The sequence below is a fragment of the Giraffa tippelskirchi genome, chromosome 1 (genome assembly GCF_054371585.1).
Source record: "Giraffa tippelskirchi isolate mGirTip1 chromosome 1, T2T-mGirTip1v1.2.pri, whole genome shotgun sequence".
Taxonomy (NCBI): Eukaryota; Metazoa; Chordata; class Mammalia; order Artiodactyla; family Giraffidae; genus Giraffa; species Giraffa tippelskirchi.
In genome coordinates this window covers 127,720,790-127,735,346 of record NC_137275.1, presented here as the reverse complement: position 1 = coordinate 127,735,346, position 14,557 = coordinate 127,720,790, and the positions used below count along the sequence as shown (strand labels likewise).

Below are 14,557 nucleotides of genomic sequence, written 5' to 3'. Positions count from 1 at the left end.
CCCCTCCCCTTCTTTCTAACCTCCCTTACTTCTCATTTGCTCCTCTCTCTCATGATACCTGGCACAGACTCAAACATTGTGATAAGACAGAGCATTCTGTATCCCAGGAGTGAAGGTGTGGTCATTTTTTTCCCCCCCGAATGACTGATCAAGACAATTTTTCCTTCCAACATCGTGAATCAAAATTAAAGCAATACTTATTTCCCCCTCTCATTTTGATTCACTTTTTCACATTTATTTTATATTTTTCTACCTTTCTTCTCCTTCCTTCAGTGTAGGATGTATCAGCCACGTGCTGCTAATACCAGAAATGAGGAGTCGTACACAGGTGGTGTTCCAAGGGGAGATGAGAGCTCAGACCTTTTCTGCACCCACCACATATTCGGCAGTCAGAGCAGCCAATGGATAACATAATGCTCTACAAATTTAGATACTCATTTCTGGTTCCTCCTTAAAAAAATCCATACCACAGCAACTCTTTATTCACTTTTACCACCTGTAAGTGTATTGGGATAAAGATATTTGACACCCTTTATTATTTAGCTCACAGAAAGACAGCAAGATTAATTTTTCTAGTGATTGGCACTCTAGAAAAGTGTTGAAATGCAAAAATAGTAACATCTGATTATATTTCTAATCACCATTTTAAATACTCAGTGAAAATATATTGTAATTAAGATATAGTGCAGTAAAGAAATTCATTTTTTTTTTTTAGTTCATACCCTGGGGGTAGATAGCTTGTGTATGTGATAAACTATTAATTGATACTTATGTTTGTTAAGATGATCTGTGCAATGAAAGCCAATTGTGCAATTATATTTTAACCATTTATTACTTGATTCTCTGGTTTCTCAATCCCTGTTGGTTCACTTTACCTTCCCACAGACAGAAGCTTTTGCATTGGAGAAGTTTTACCGTTTCTCAGACACGGTAAATTCATTTTCTTAACTCTAAGTAGAAGAATGCAGTCATCAGTTAAAAAAAAAAAAAAAGCAGACAGCATCCTCTGCACTCAGGCAGTGTTGGGTGGGGAAACACAGATCCCTGCACACTTAAAGCTGAGCAACCACCAATCCCCTTCAGCTAAGGATGTTCTCTTTTTTTAACAATTCCCTTTGTCTCTCTTCACTTAGTAAAAAAATTTTGAAATGTTATCTTTCATTATATGAACTGAGTTATTTGTTTGGTCAAAGTAATTTTTAAATATATATTAAACAGAAATTTCACATGTATCTTATAATATTCTCTGCAGAGAAAATAATCATACACTTTGACAAAAGTAGTTGCAAAGTAGATGGGACATTTATTTGTACAAATAAGTTCTAAAAACAGCTCCTCTTGCCAGCAAATACAGACCTAAAAATAAGGCAAAAATAAAATGCTTTATTCAACTTATGTATCTTTAGAAACTATTTTTAACGTTGAGATATGTTGAGATTCTTTAGAGTAAATGAACGATTTTGGTTTTGATTTCAGCATCCTTGGAAATGTTTGATTAAAAATAGATCACAAGGACACACCTCCAATTAGAATGGCTAAGTGTTTAGAAATGTAATCTACAGTAGAGCATATTAGTAATTTGACTTAGAGATCCATAATATATCAGTCTTATTAAATTTTAAATATACCCAAAGCCAAGAATTTAGCTTGGGAAATCATATCCAAACAGTCCAGTGTATTAAATTAAAATTTCTGGAATAAAGTATATTTAAAAATACCTCTCCAGATGATTTTTACCACAAACCTCAGTTAAGAATAGACATAACTAGGTGAATACACAAGAGACATACTGTTAGATGAATAGTGAAGTGATCTTAATTTTATAACAGGTATCTAGACCAAGGATTATTTTAAAGCAGTTATTAATTATATTCCTATATTATATATTCCTATATTATATATTCCTATATTATAATACTCCCTCAACTATTTTTCTTTTCTACTAAAATTTCATAGTTGTTCCCACTGTAGCTACCCACTTCTTTAATTTTCATCCCTGGGGGGAATTCACATGATCCAATTAGTTTTATGTGATTATCCTAACTAATTTTTTAAAAAAATTCATTGCCTTGAATTTTCATAATAATGCATAGTTGCCTCTTTGGGAGAGGTATATATTTAAATTTTCAGTAACTAAACAGTACATAAGGAGTGTTAGTATGAAATATATATTCAATTAGATATTGCCTGACAAAACAGTGCAAAAATAACTCTGATGAAAATACAGATTTCCTTTGCTAACAGTCAATAAATACTTAGTTTTTAAAAAAGAAACAATATGGTTTACTAACTATGTTATTTAAGAAAATGCAAATACATTTTACAAATACAATAAATGCAAATACATTTGATTAGAAATATATGCATCACATTTATTTTTATAACATTCTAATTATCATTCAGGTTGATGATAATTAAGGTTGATCATTTTTACTTTTTGATAACAATTTTTCTCAACCTAATAGCCCTCTGGGCCAAATGAATTTATCATTAAAAAAAAAACCCAAAAGTACGTACTTTGCTTACTAACAGTCTAAGCAATCTAAATCATTAAACTAACATAATCAAGATAAGTCTAAAAATTAACCGAATACCCTTTCTTTTCATGAGTACTGACTTGCATGTTTTTCGTAGTATTTTAATTCGGCAGAAGAGGCAGTAAATAAAATTGCCCCATTATAGAAAGCTTCTCATAACAAAGGGCCTTATACTGATAAACATATTATTCCAGGGAAAGTTTTAACTTGGTTTAGCATTTGGCCTAGGCACTGCATGCAATCTTTTACGCCTTACCTTTTCCCCTATAAAAGTACAAGGGATCCTTTTTGTACACTGTGAAAAAATACACGTTTGCACTTGTATCCAAATTTCCCCACCCTACACTGTTCTAGCCTGCTGTGTGCCAATCACACACCACCGCACCTTGCCATAAATGCTTAACCCCAGTGCTGTGTGTGTGGGTGTATGCATGATACAAAAGTATTTTGGTTAGAAGTTGCTCTTCCCATGTATGATGTCATTACTTTAGTCCTGGAGGATTTAAACACATGCCGAAATATTTCTGAACATATGTAATTTGTTGAGAAATATGGATGATATGGGATTGCTTTAATGCATTTCATACAGCTTTTGCTTTGCAATGTAATAATGCAACAGTTTGCTGAGCGAAAATACATACACGTGGTGTTCTAGTATATCTTCCTGCTTATTCTTGTATATTAATTGTTACTTGTGTATCCAAATGAAATAAGAATGGACCACAAATTCTAGATTCAAAAAATAATTGCCAAGAGTATATTTTTGCTTGTTTTCTTTTTAAAATAATTGTATTTTGATTATCTGTACAAAAACTTATTTGTGTATGTATTTATGTCCTATATTTAAAAAATAACTCAAGGTAACTATTGAGAATAGCAATTGATTTTTCTGCCTTGTATTAATACCCTTTGTGAGGTCTAGACTCTTAGGACAGATATAAATATGAAAAACGTGAAAAAATTGTTAGTCGCTCAGTTGTGTCCGATTCTTTGAGACCCTATGGACTGTAGCCCACCAAGCTCCTCTGTCCATGGAATTTTCCAGACAAGCATACCGGAGTGGATTGCCATTCCTTTCTTCAGGGGATGTTCCTGACTCAGGGACTGAACCTGGGTTTCTTGCATTGCAGGCAGATTCTTAACCACTGAGCCACCAGATAAGCCCAGTTATAAATATATATGTATACTATTTTGGTTGAAGGGATGAGGCTTCATTGTTGGAAGCAATGTAGTACCTGTATACATGGAATTATTTTATAAAGTTTCCATTGCAGGTCAGTTTATGCTATATTCTAAAATAGAAGATATTCTTTCATAGGCAAGTATTTGATATATACTTGAAAAAAAGTAGTTTCTCAACAATTTCAAACTAAATTCTACTTGAATGACTGAGGCACAGGGGTTAGAAATTTCTTCTTAAGTAAAAGAAAAATTATAAAAATTTGATTATTTCCTGCAACAAGTATTCCGAGTATATGTTAAATACAACTATTTCTTAGAGCTCTATTCCCTCTGAAATGTCTGTTTAGGAAAATAATGTTCAACACAATAATATAGTCTCTACTTAAGTTCACATGCTGTGTAGTGACTTCCATCACAAAGTTAAATAAAATAGGCACATTGCTTTTTATATATGCTATCTACTGTAAAACATTATCTTATGTCATCCTATGATGATAAATTGGCACTGAAAGAACCTAGAACATTTAGTTAGAAACATATATGCAGATTTTTAAAAAATATTATTTCATTGACTTTTCAATTCCCCGATGTATCATATTTTCATAAAGTTTCACCTAAAATATTCATCCTTTTAAGCTTACATTTTACCATTCAATAATCTCCAAACCATTTCTGAATCTAAATTCAATACACCAAGCATAAATTTGGCTAATTTATAACTACTTCATGAAAGTGGAAGTGTTAGTCGCTAAGTCGTATCTGACTCTTTGTGACTCCATGGACTGTAGCCCGCCAGGTTCCTGTATCCATGGGATTCTCCATGCAAGAATACTGGAGTGGGTAGCCATCCCCTGCTCCAGGGTATCTTCCTGACCCAGGGACTGAACCTAGGTCTCCTGCATTGCAGGCTAATTCTTTGCTGTCTGAGACACTTGGGAAGCCCAGCTAATTCATATGTCATCCATAATAAATGCAAGGTTCTCCTGGGAGCTAAATTTCAAGGAATTTTATATTGACAATTGACTTGTAAGTCTAAAGTATTTTCAACGTCATACATAGTTGTATTCTTTTAAGCCTTCCATATTTGGGTGATACGGAAACGTACATAGATGAATTAAACTGAGGATTTTTGTTTTAGGCTGATACTTATTTTAGAGAACAACTTTTAATTCATTCACATACTTCACCTTGCCTTAGAATTTTCTAAGTGATGCTTATTTCTCTCAACAAAATCAAGCCATTGTTTTGTTAATTAGCAACTTTCAAAAAAATTTTAAAAATATTAAAAAAAATCTACATACTTTGAAATCATATAAATGAGAATTAATATCAATTTACTTTTCCTTCCTCTGTCATTTTTCTATTTGACAATTAAAAGTTACAGAAAGTTATTTGAACAAAACAACCTTTAGGATAATTTACTCAGCATCTTCATTGTATAAAGAACATCTCAAAGGTATCCACTAGGGGGAAAACATCAGGATGAAAGTAACATATTTAATGCTGTTGTATCTCACAGTAATTGTCATAATTAATTATCATTCAGGCTGTCTCATATGATTAATGATTTGTAGCCACTCACTAGCAATCTTCATGCTTTCACCACGCCAGCAAACAAATAAGATTTTTTTTGGTTGCTATTTTAAAACTAAAAAGAGGATAGGAAATTAACTCTTTTCTCATATATATGATAGTATATTATGTTTGATGATAAAGATGAAGAAATTCAATTGAATGACTATATCTTCCCATGAATTTTCTTTCTGTAATAATTCTAGTTATAATATGCATGTTACATGAGTCAATCTTTGGCATAATTCTCTAAATAAAGTGGAAAAGCACTGAGAATGTTTCACAGTATTGCTGCTTAATTACTGAAATGTTTTTCTCATTTCAATATTTAGTGAAAACAGGTCCTCCTGTAGAAAGAATTATACACCAACAAAATGACTTTTTGTATTTTTTATTGCCTTTCCTTCTAACTTGCTTGAAGCATATTGAGACAATTGACTTGTGGGTAAACTAAGCTGTTTCTTCAATTTTACTTTTTGAATCAGCCATGTTCTTTAGTTCATTTTTAATTCATTCTATTTAATCTTTATTATTCTCTATATTTTGAGTTGTAAAGGGATTTAATTTCATGAACTTTAAACACTGGCTAACCTATAGTGAGTCAAAAGTTTTAGATGTTTGTCTAAACCTTGCTTTTGTGGCCTTCACTCTATTAGAAAGCCAAGCTGAAGGTAGCTCCAGAAAAATTAATTATCTCAAAAAAATATTTGAGTGCTAATTGGAATAAAGAATATTGTAAACATACATAGTGTATGTGTATGTGTAAACACTTGTAAATAGTGTAAACACTTGTAAACATACATAAACACAGGATAATCTTTTGACTGAGTTTTACAAAGCAGAAAAATTAGTTGTCATAAAATAACTTGATATACTTTTTAGTTATGTGCTTAGTCACTCAGTCATGTCTGACTTTTTGCAGTCCCATCAACTGTAGCCCACCAGGCTCCTCTGTCCATGGAATTTTCCAAGCAGGAATACTGGAATGGGTTGCCATTTCTACTCCAGGGGACCTTCTTGCCCCAGGGATCAAACCTGCATCTCTTGCATTGGCAGGTGGATTCTTTACCACTCTGCCACCTGGGAAGCCCCCAAAAATGTTTGAATGACAGGTTTTAACAAGGGAAATATTTTTACTGAAATGGAAGATTTCTATTTCTTCACCTCCAAAATTAACAGAAAAGCCATTGATGATATATTTGTTAGTGAAGTCATATCCCAAATGCTTTTGAAAACAATATAGCACCAAACCACATTATAAAATGTAATTGTCAAAATTCTATTCCTAAAATATTCTTCAGTCCATCATAAATTTAAAAATGAGTAAAGATACAGCTCATACAAATAGGCTCACATACAGCCTCTCCTAGACACAAACTTACTTAAAAACAGGAACTGTTTTTTTTTTTTCTTTTTTTAATAAATTCACTTATTTTAGTTGGGGGCTAATTACTTTACAATATTGTAGTGGTTTTTGCCATACATTGACATGAATCAGCCATGGGTTTACATGTGTTCCCCATCCTGAACCCGCCTCCCACCTACTTCCCCATCCCATCCCTCTGGGTCATCCTATTGCCCCAGCCCTGAGCATTTGTCTCATGCATCAAACATGGAATGGTGTTCTGTTTCACATATGATAATATACATGAAAAACAGGAATTGTTAAAAAATAAAATAATACCTCAGTACTAGCCCAAATGTCATTACAGAGTATGTTTTCATAAACTACCACTTAAAATTTAAATTAGAAAGAGTTAGAGGAATTCAAAAAATGTTACATCACCATGAATTCCAGCTAACTAGGATAGCTGCACTGTATCTTTTGGGAATTTTTGTTTCTACACATTTGAGTATTATGATCACCTGGAGAGCTTGGAAATGCAGATAACAGGGACAACCTAGATGTTAATGAGTGCAAATCTGTGCAATTGAGATCCAGAAAACTGGATCTCAGCCATGCCTCCAGATGATTCTGAGACAGCTGTTGTGTGGACCTCAGTGTGAGAAGTATTATCTTAGCCTGGACTGTCATTATTGCGTACACATACAATATGGTCATTTTACAAATTGTGTCCAGCTTTCATGCTAGTCCAATGCTGCATGATGATGTTGAAGTTTCAATTTTTCAAAAGTGTCATTTTCTATTAAAATTAATATCCAAAGTAAAGTGGCTTTGTCAGTGCAGCTCCATAGCTCTGGTTACAGGTTTGAGGAGGCATTTGTACTTTCAAGACAGAAATAAGCTTTGATCTCATATGTCATTTGCTCAGCCTTTCAGCAAGATAAGAAGCAAGAGAGACAGCAGATAAAGTGCCTTCATCTAAGTGGGAGGCCTTCCAGCTACTCAAGCACACAGGACTTTTAGATCTCTCTTCCACAGAGAGCATGAATAGCTTTCTAGTCTAAATAAATACGTATAGTATCACGAGTAAAAATGAGCCCTTTAGCTGGAAAATATAGTCGTGGACCCAAAACCACGATATCAGGTGATACAAAAGAATACAAAAGGGAAACCTGTGAGGTGGAACAGAGTTAAGTAATAGCCTTCCTATCCACCCCCACCCCCCGCTGCCAAACACACACACATCCACTATCAGAAACCAGAAACCTTTCTAAAGGCATTTGCTTCTTACTGTTACCACGTGGTCTGCATACTCATCCAGTGAACCAACCAGCCAACAGTTCAAGTCCTGACCATCCTGTCTTTAGTGATAATGGTGTTTCTTTCTTTCTTTCTTTCTTTTTTTAGATTTTAATTTTTTGTGTGGGCCATTTTTAAAGTCTTTATTGAATTTGTTTCAATACAGCTTCTATTGTTTATGATCTGAGTCTTATCCACTGGACTACCAGGGAAGTCCCTAGTGATAATGTTTTAATTTCTGTTTAAACCACTGTTTTGTGAGCTGATGGAATTTGATATACCCTTACTATGTTGTGCTCTTGGGCCATTTTATACACTGATCATTTGTAAATGTGTTCCTTTATCCAAAGAGATCTATTCCAGGGGCCCAGACTTATATAAAAGTACCTGTTTCAAGCCATAAATAGTATTTTCAGCTGTGGCTTTTGTTATAGTGGAAACAAAGCCCAATATGGACTCTCTCTCTCAAAGTCACTCAATTGTGTCCAACTCTTTGTGACTCCATGGACTGTAGCCCGTGAGACTCCTCTGTCCATGGAGTTCTTCTGGCAAGAATACTGGAGTGGGTAGCCATTCCCTTCTCCAGGGATCTTCCCAGTCCAGCAATCAAACCCAGATCCCCCACATTGCAGGCAGATTCTTTACCATCTGAGCCACCAGGGCAGCCCTATTTCTTCTATGGTCAACTGACTCCTCCAAGAGCCCTGGGCAAAGACCCTAGTGGCATTCCATCTGTCAGCTTTGTGTTAGCGCTTGTCCTGGGGAGATTCAATCCAAAGGCAATTTTCAAGCAATTTCTTTTTTAATCTTGTTAATATTCTGGACAAGCTCTGACCAGATCAATGGCTTCAGTGGGCAACAGAGGGACATGTTATATCCATTGCTGCGTGGTTTGGACACCACCATGACTATGTCAAAGGCCAATCTAAGACATCTGCCTTGGCACATAGTTCCCTTCTGAGCCAGCAACTAGATGGGGACTCTATTACCTAATTAATTCTACCCTGGAATTCCTATAATGAAACTCCTAAACAGTTTTTGCCATGTCCATCCTGGTAGAGGCTGTTGGGGGGATTTCTTTAGTGAACTCAAGTGTTCAGCCGTCAAAGAGTTGGACATGACTGCACGCAGCAGGCACAAGGAGCAATAGCCCAAGATTAGGCTCAAGACAGAAAATGGCCAGGTTCTTCATTCATGGTCACATCCTTTCCAATTATATTAATACATTTAGTCTTTGGCTGATGCCACCTACTGGATGTATCTTGAAAGTGAAAGTTGCTCAGTCATGTCCGACTATTTGCAACCCCATGGACTATACAGTCCTTGGAATTCTCTAGGCCAGAATACTGGAGTGGATAGCCTTTCCCTTTCTCCAGGGGATCTTTCCAACCCAGGGATCAAACCTAGGTCTCCTGCATTGCAGGAGGATTCTTTACCAGCTGAGTCACAAGGGAAGCCCAAGAATACTGGAGTGGGTAGCCTATCCCTTCTCCAGAGGATCTTCCCAACCCAAGAATCAAACCAGGGTCTCCTGCATTGCAGATGGGTTCTTTATCAACTGAGCTATCAGGGATATATCTTGGTGGTGGTTTAGTCACTAAGTCATGTCCAACTCCTGCGACCCCATGGACTGTAGGCTGCCAGGCTCCTCTGTCCATAAGCTACAAGGGAAGCCCACTGGATATATCTTAGTCCCTTATTTTCCTATCTGGATGCCATCATGGTCATTCTACTATGACCATGATGCCTACGAACCCAGCATCACTGTGCCCCATCAGCTTCTTAATATTGTTCTTAGTATCATCTCATTTTCCAACAGTCTGACTGCACATGGTACACTGGCTTCCACAGTCCCAAAGAGCTATGTTTACCACCCACAGCCATTCTATGTTAACCATTGTACAGCCTGGGACCCCACTCAGGACTGGGCTAGGAGAACTTGGCCTTCAGACTTCTTTCTGACTTTGCAGATGGAGTCAATTCAGCCACCCTGTCAACCCCTTTTGTTTGCATTCTCGTTGGCATCACTGGATTAACTTCTGAGATGAAAGCAGCAGATTGAACAGGGTTCCTTAAGGGAAGCAGCTGCAGGAACTTGAAACCATTTCCTTCCTCCCAACTGGTGACAATCTGCCAGGAAACCTTTCAAAGGAATCCTGTCAATTTTCGTTCTTTTCAGTCTGAGTTTTAAAAGTCATCTCAAGAGAGCTGTTAGGTAGATTCTCCTCCGGCCAAGCTCTTTCTTCTGAATGGCCCAGATGTTTTTTTCCCATCAGTGAAACCCAGCATGTCAGCTGCTAGGGTAAACTTCTTTACAAATCATATGATACCTTCCTTCCTTGCCCAAAGGAGAGCCATCTGGGAACCCAGGCCTAGGGGACTCCCTGAATCACCATATCTATCAGAGTGTAGGTCAGAGGATAAGGCTTGAGGAATCTAATTTATTTTCCTTCTATTATTATTATTAATTTTTGTTTAGTCACTAAGTCATGTCTGACTCTTTGAGACTCCCATGGACTGTAGCCTGCCAGGCTTCTCTATCCATGGGATTTCCCAGGCAAGAATACTAGAGTGGATTGCCATACCCTCCTGCAGGGAATCTTCCTGACCCAGGGATGGAACCCACATCTCTTATGTCTCTTGCATTGCAGTCAGGTTGTTTACCACTAGAGCCACCTAGGAAGCCCAGTTGCACAGAGATTATCAATTATCAATTGTATCTTGAGCCACTTTCCCCTGTTTTATAACCTAGTTTCCCATTGATTTTACCTCAATGATCACCCTCTTTCCAATTCAACAGAGCATACAGCTGTGTCATCCATCTCCCAATAGTACTATTTATCCCCAGTATTTTCCCTGAAGGTGTTTGCTATCTCATACTCAGAGAGGATCAGGGTCAAGTTGTCATCAGAACTCCCTCCCAGAAACTTGGGCCACATTGAGACTGAAAGGGTCCGAAAGCCAGGTCACCTTCCATCACCACCGCTGAGGTTTTGAGTTCAAACTGTCAGTCAGACCCTCCAGACACAGTAGACTTTAACCTGATATTGTGTTTATTCAGTCCTCCAGGAGCAGACAAGACAGGCAACACACCAGACACAGCATCTCCATCTCGAGGGAGGGGGGTGGGGAGAGGGGGGAGGGGCAGCACTCAAGAGCATTTTTGACCTCAGACTCTTCAAGCCACCACACAGCTCCCCCAGGGCAGGAGCCACAGCACAGGGCACAAACTCCTCATTCCTGTTACCTTAAGGCCATTGTTTTCAAGGAAACAATGCTGCAAACCTGGAAGGACTAGTGTTTCTCTGCAGTCCTCAACAGCCAGGCCTGGCGTTAACCCTTTACTAACAGTTCACTGGAAAAACACAGATGAGAAACATATAGTTGTTCATGACATATGTTAAATCTGAAGAGGTTTTTCTCTGTTTTGAGATAAGAGTCTATGTAGGGAGCTCTCTGAAGGTTTGAAAATACTCAGTTCTCTAGAACAGATGGTCAGTGGAGGAAGGTGGTTAGAAGGACAGACTTCCAGTTTTAAATATATAAGCCCTAGGGACATAGTGTACAACACAACTGTGGTTAACACTGCTGTAAGATATAGCACATATGATATATAGGAAAGTTTTTAAAAGAATAGACCCTGAGAGTTCTCACCACAAAGATAATTTTTTTCTTTTTTTTAGTCTATCTGAGATGATGGATGTTCACTAAATCTACTGTGGTAATCATTTCACAATATATGTAAGTCAAACCATCACGCAGTACACCTTAAATTTATACAGTTCTGTGTCAATTATTTCTCCAAAAAGATAAAGAAAAATCAAAGAAAACAGTTATTTAGCCTTAACAATCCCACAGAAGTGAAAACTATTAGCAGTATAAATGAACATCCTTTTTAAAGACTACTAGGAAATCAATTTCCAGTTTTTTTTGTAAGATTACAACAGTTACGTGTACTTTGGGTCATCGGCTTTCATTTCAGACTTACTTACTCAAATTCAATTACTTACACATCTCCCATACAGTTCAGTTGCTCAGTCATGTCTGACTCTTTGTAATCCTGTGGACTGCAGTACACTAGGCTTCTCTGTCCATCAACAGCTCCCAGAACTTACTCAAACTCATGTTCATCGAGTCGGTGACGCCATCCAACCATCTCATCCTCTGTCGTCCTTTTCTCCTGCCTTCAATCTTTCCCAGCATCAGGGTCTTTTCAAACGAGTCAGTTCTTCACATCAGGTGGCCAAAGTATTGGAGTTTCAGCTTCAGCATCAGTCCTTCCAAAGAATATTCAGGACTGATTTCCTTTAGGGTGGACTGGTTGGATCTGCTTGCAGTCCAAGGGCCTCTCAAGAGTCTTCTCCAACACCACAGTTCAAAAGCATCAATTCTTTAGTGGTCAGCTTTCTTTATAGTCCAACTCACATCCATACATGACTACTGGAAAAACCATAGCCTTGACTAAGACCTTTGTTGGCAAAGTAATGTCTCTGCTTTTTATTATGTTGTCTAGGTTGATCATAACTTTTCTTCCAAGGAGCAAGCGTCTTTTAATTTCATGGCGGCAGTCACCATCTGCAGTGATTCTGGAGCCCCCCAAAATAAAGTCTGTCACTGTTTCCATTGTTTCCCATCTGTTTGCCTTGATGTGATGGGAGCAGATGCCATGATCCTCGTTTTCTAAATGTTGAGTTTAAAGCCAGCTTTTTCACTCTCCTCTTTTACTTTTATCAAGAGGCTCTTTAGTTCTTCTTTGCTTTCTGCCATGAGTGTTGTCATTTGCATATCTGAGGTTATTGATAATTCTCCTGGTAATCTTGATTCCAGCTTGTGCTTCATCCAGTCCAGCATTTCTCATGATGTACTCTGCATATAAGTTAAATAAACAGGGTGACAATATACAGCCTTGACATGCTCCTTTCCCGATTTGGAACCAGTCTGTTGTTCCATGTCCAGTTCTAACCATTGCTTCTTGACCTGCATACAGATTTCTCAAGAGGCAGGTCAGATGGTCTGGTATTCCCATCCCTTGAAGAATTTTCCACAGTTTGTTGTGATCCACATAGTCAAAGGCTTTGGCATAGTCGATAAAGCAGAAGTAGATGTTTTTCTGGAACTCTCTTGCTTTTTCAATGACCCAACAGATGTTGGATAACTTACTAGCCAAACAGAATTTTTTCTTGCCCAGTTTAGTTAGATGCTCTGGCCATATGTAGAGAATACCAGAATATTTAGTTTTTCCATTAAAACATAACACTTGAGAGTTTTATTGAATGGACTCATCTATATGATACAGCAGGATAAATCATTAAAACTTGAATAGGAACAAAAGTCAACTCACCTTGATATGCTTTATCTTTTCATTATAATAATGTTATCATTTATCATGATAAAGCCTCAGTTATGGTTCTGAAGCACTTGTTATACATGCCTTGCCTTATTCTATGACTTCAGTGCTTCTATTTTTCTTATGACAGGATGATGAGATAAGGGAAAGCCGGTTCAGCTTCACAGCTTACGGAATGGGGCCGTGTCTGCAAACCAAAGAAGGTGTGACCCCAAAGGGCCCCAGTCATCCTGTCCAAGTAATGCCGAAGAGCCCGGATGAGATGAGGAAGGTCTTTATCGACCGGGCCAAGAAGATTGACACTATCTCCCGAGCCTGCTTCCCATTAGCCTTTTTGATTTTTAATATTTTCTACTGGGTTATCTATAAAATTCTTAGGCATGAGGATATTCATCAGCAGCAAGATTAAGTCTTGGGGAGTGTGCAAGTGTACAAACTGTCAACTCAGAGGGAAGGCTTTTTGCCATAGAGGTGTTTGTGTGTGTGCGTGTGTGTGTGTGGTATACAAATGATGACCATTGTGCTCAAGTGACATATGGAAAGGTGTTATTATGACTTGTTATGCAAAGTCATGAGGCGGTTATGATTCCTTTAATGAATACAAAATATATGTATTATTGGGATTCTATTTCATTAAGCTTATCTGTTCTTTCACAGTAAATTGTACAAGTGAACATAGTATTGTCAATGTGTTTGTATGTAATATGATGTCACATAATAGTACATGTGAAAACTGCTTTGAAATTCTTTGAGTTTTCAATTCAGTATTAAATATCACAAAAGTAAAATTTGCACATAAAACTTTAAAAAAAAAACAGGAAATGTTGAAGATTTTAAAACTGTAGCTTGAGGCTTTAAAATATTTTCTTATACTTGTAGTTACAAAATAGAAAAATAATCAGATAGTTAAGTGACAAATTCACTCAATAGTAATAGAAAATTGTATGTACAAATGCTATTGAATTACCTTAAGTAATAGAAAATTAAAATCAAAGATTAAAGTAAAAAACTTTTATTGTTTATGTACTAAATTTAATCATTTAAAATATCAAATCTCCCTCTTTGGAAATGTTTTTAATGGCCTAAGCAATCACATTATACATAAAATCTACTGTTTTTAACTTTATATATCTGTGAATGAATGTAGATATACTAAAAACATTATTGCTTTTAAAAAGTGTTATAGCTATGTATTTTTAAGTGTTGCCAAACACTGAAAAAATTCAATCCAGCATCTTTGTTTTGTTAGATTTTTAATAGTTGCTTAATCATCTG

At 36.7% G+C, this 14,557-nt stretch overlaps 1 protein-coding gene across 2 annotated transcripts in view; it reads left to right on the top strand.

Annotated features, from left to right (window-relative positions):
• Positions 1–14,097, top strand: part of GLRA3 (glycine receptor alpha 3) — a 172,491-nt gene extending 158,394 nt beyond the window's left edge. The window contains exons 9-10 of one of the 2 annotated variants that reach the window (XM_081495561.1): positions 886–930; positions 13,413–13,691. In XM_081495561.1, the coding sequence (XP_081351687.1) occupies positions 886–930; positions 13,413–13,691 (324 nt within the window). Of the gene's footprint in view, positions 1–885; positions 931–13,412 lie in introns of both variants that reach the window. The other variant, XM_081495562.1, reaches the window with a different exon arrangement.
• Positions 14,098–14,557: the final 460 nt, after the last annotated feature.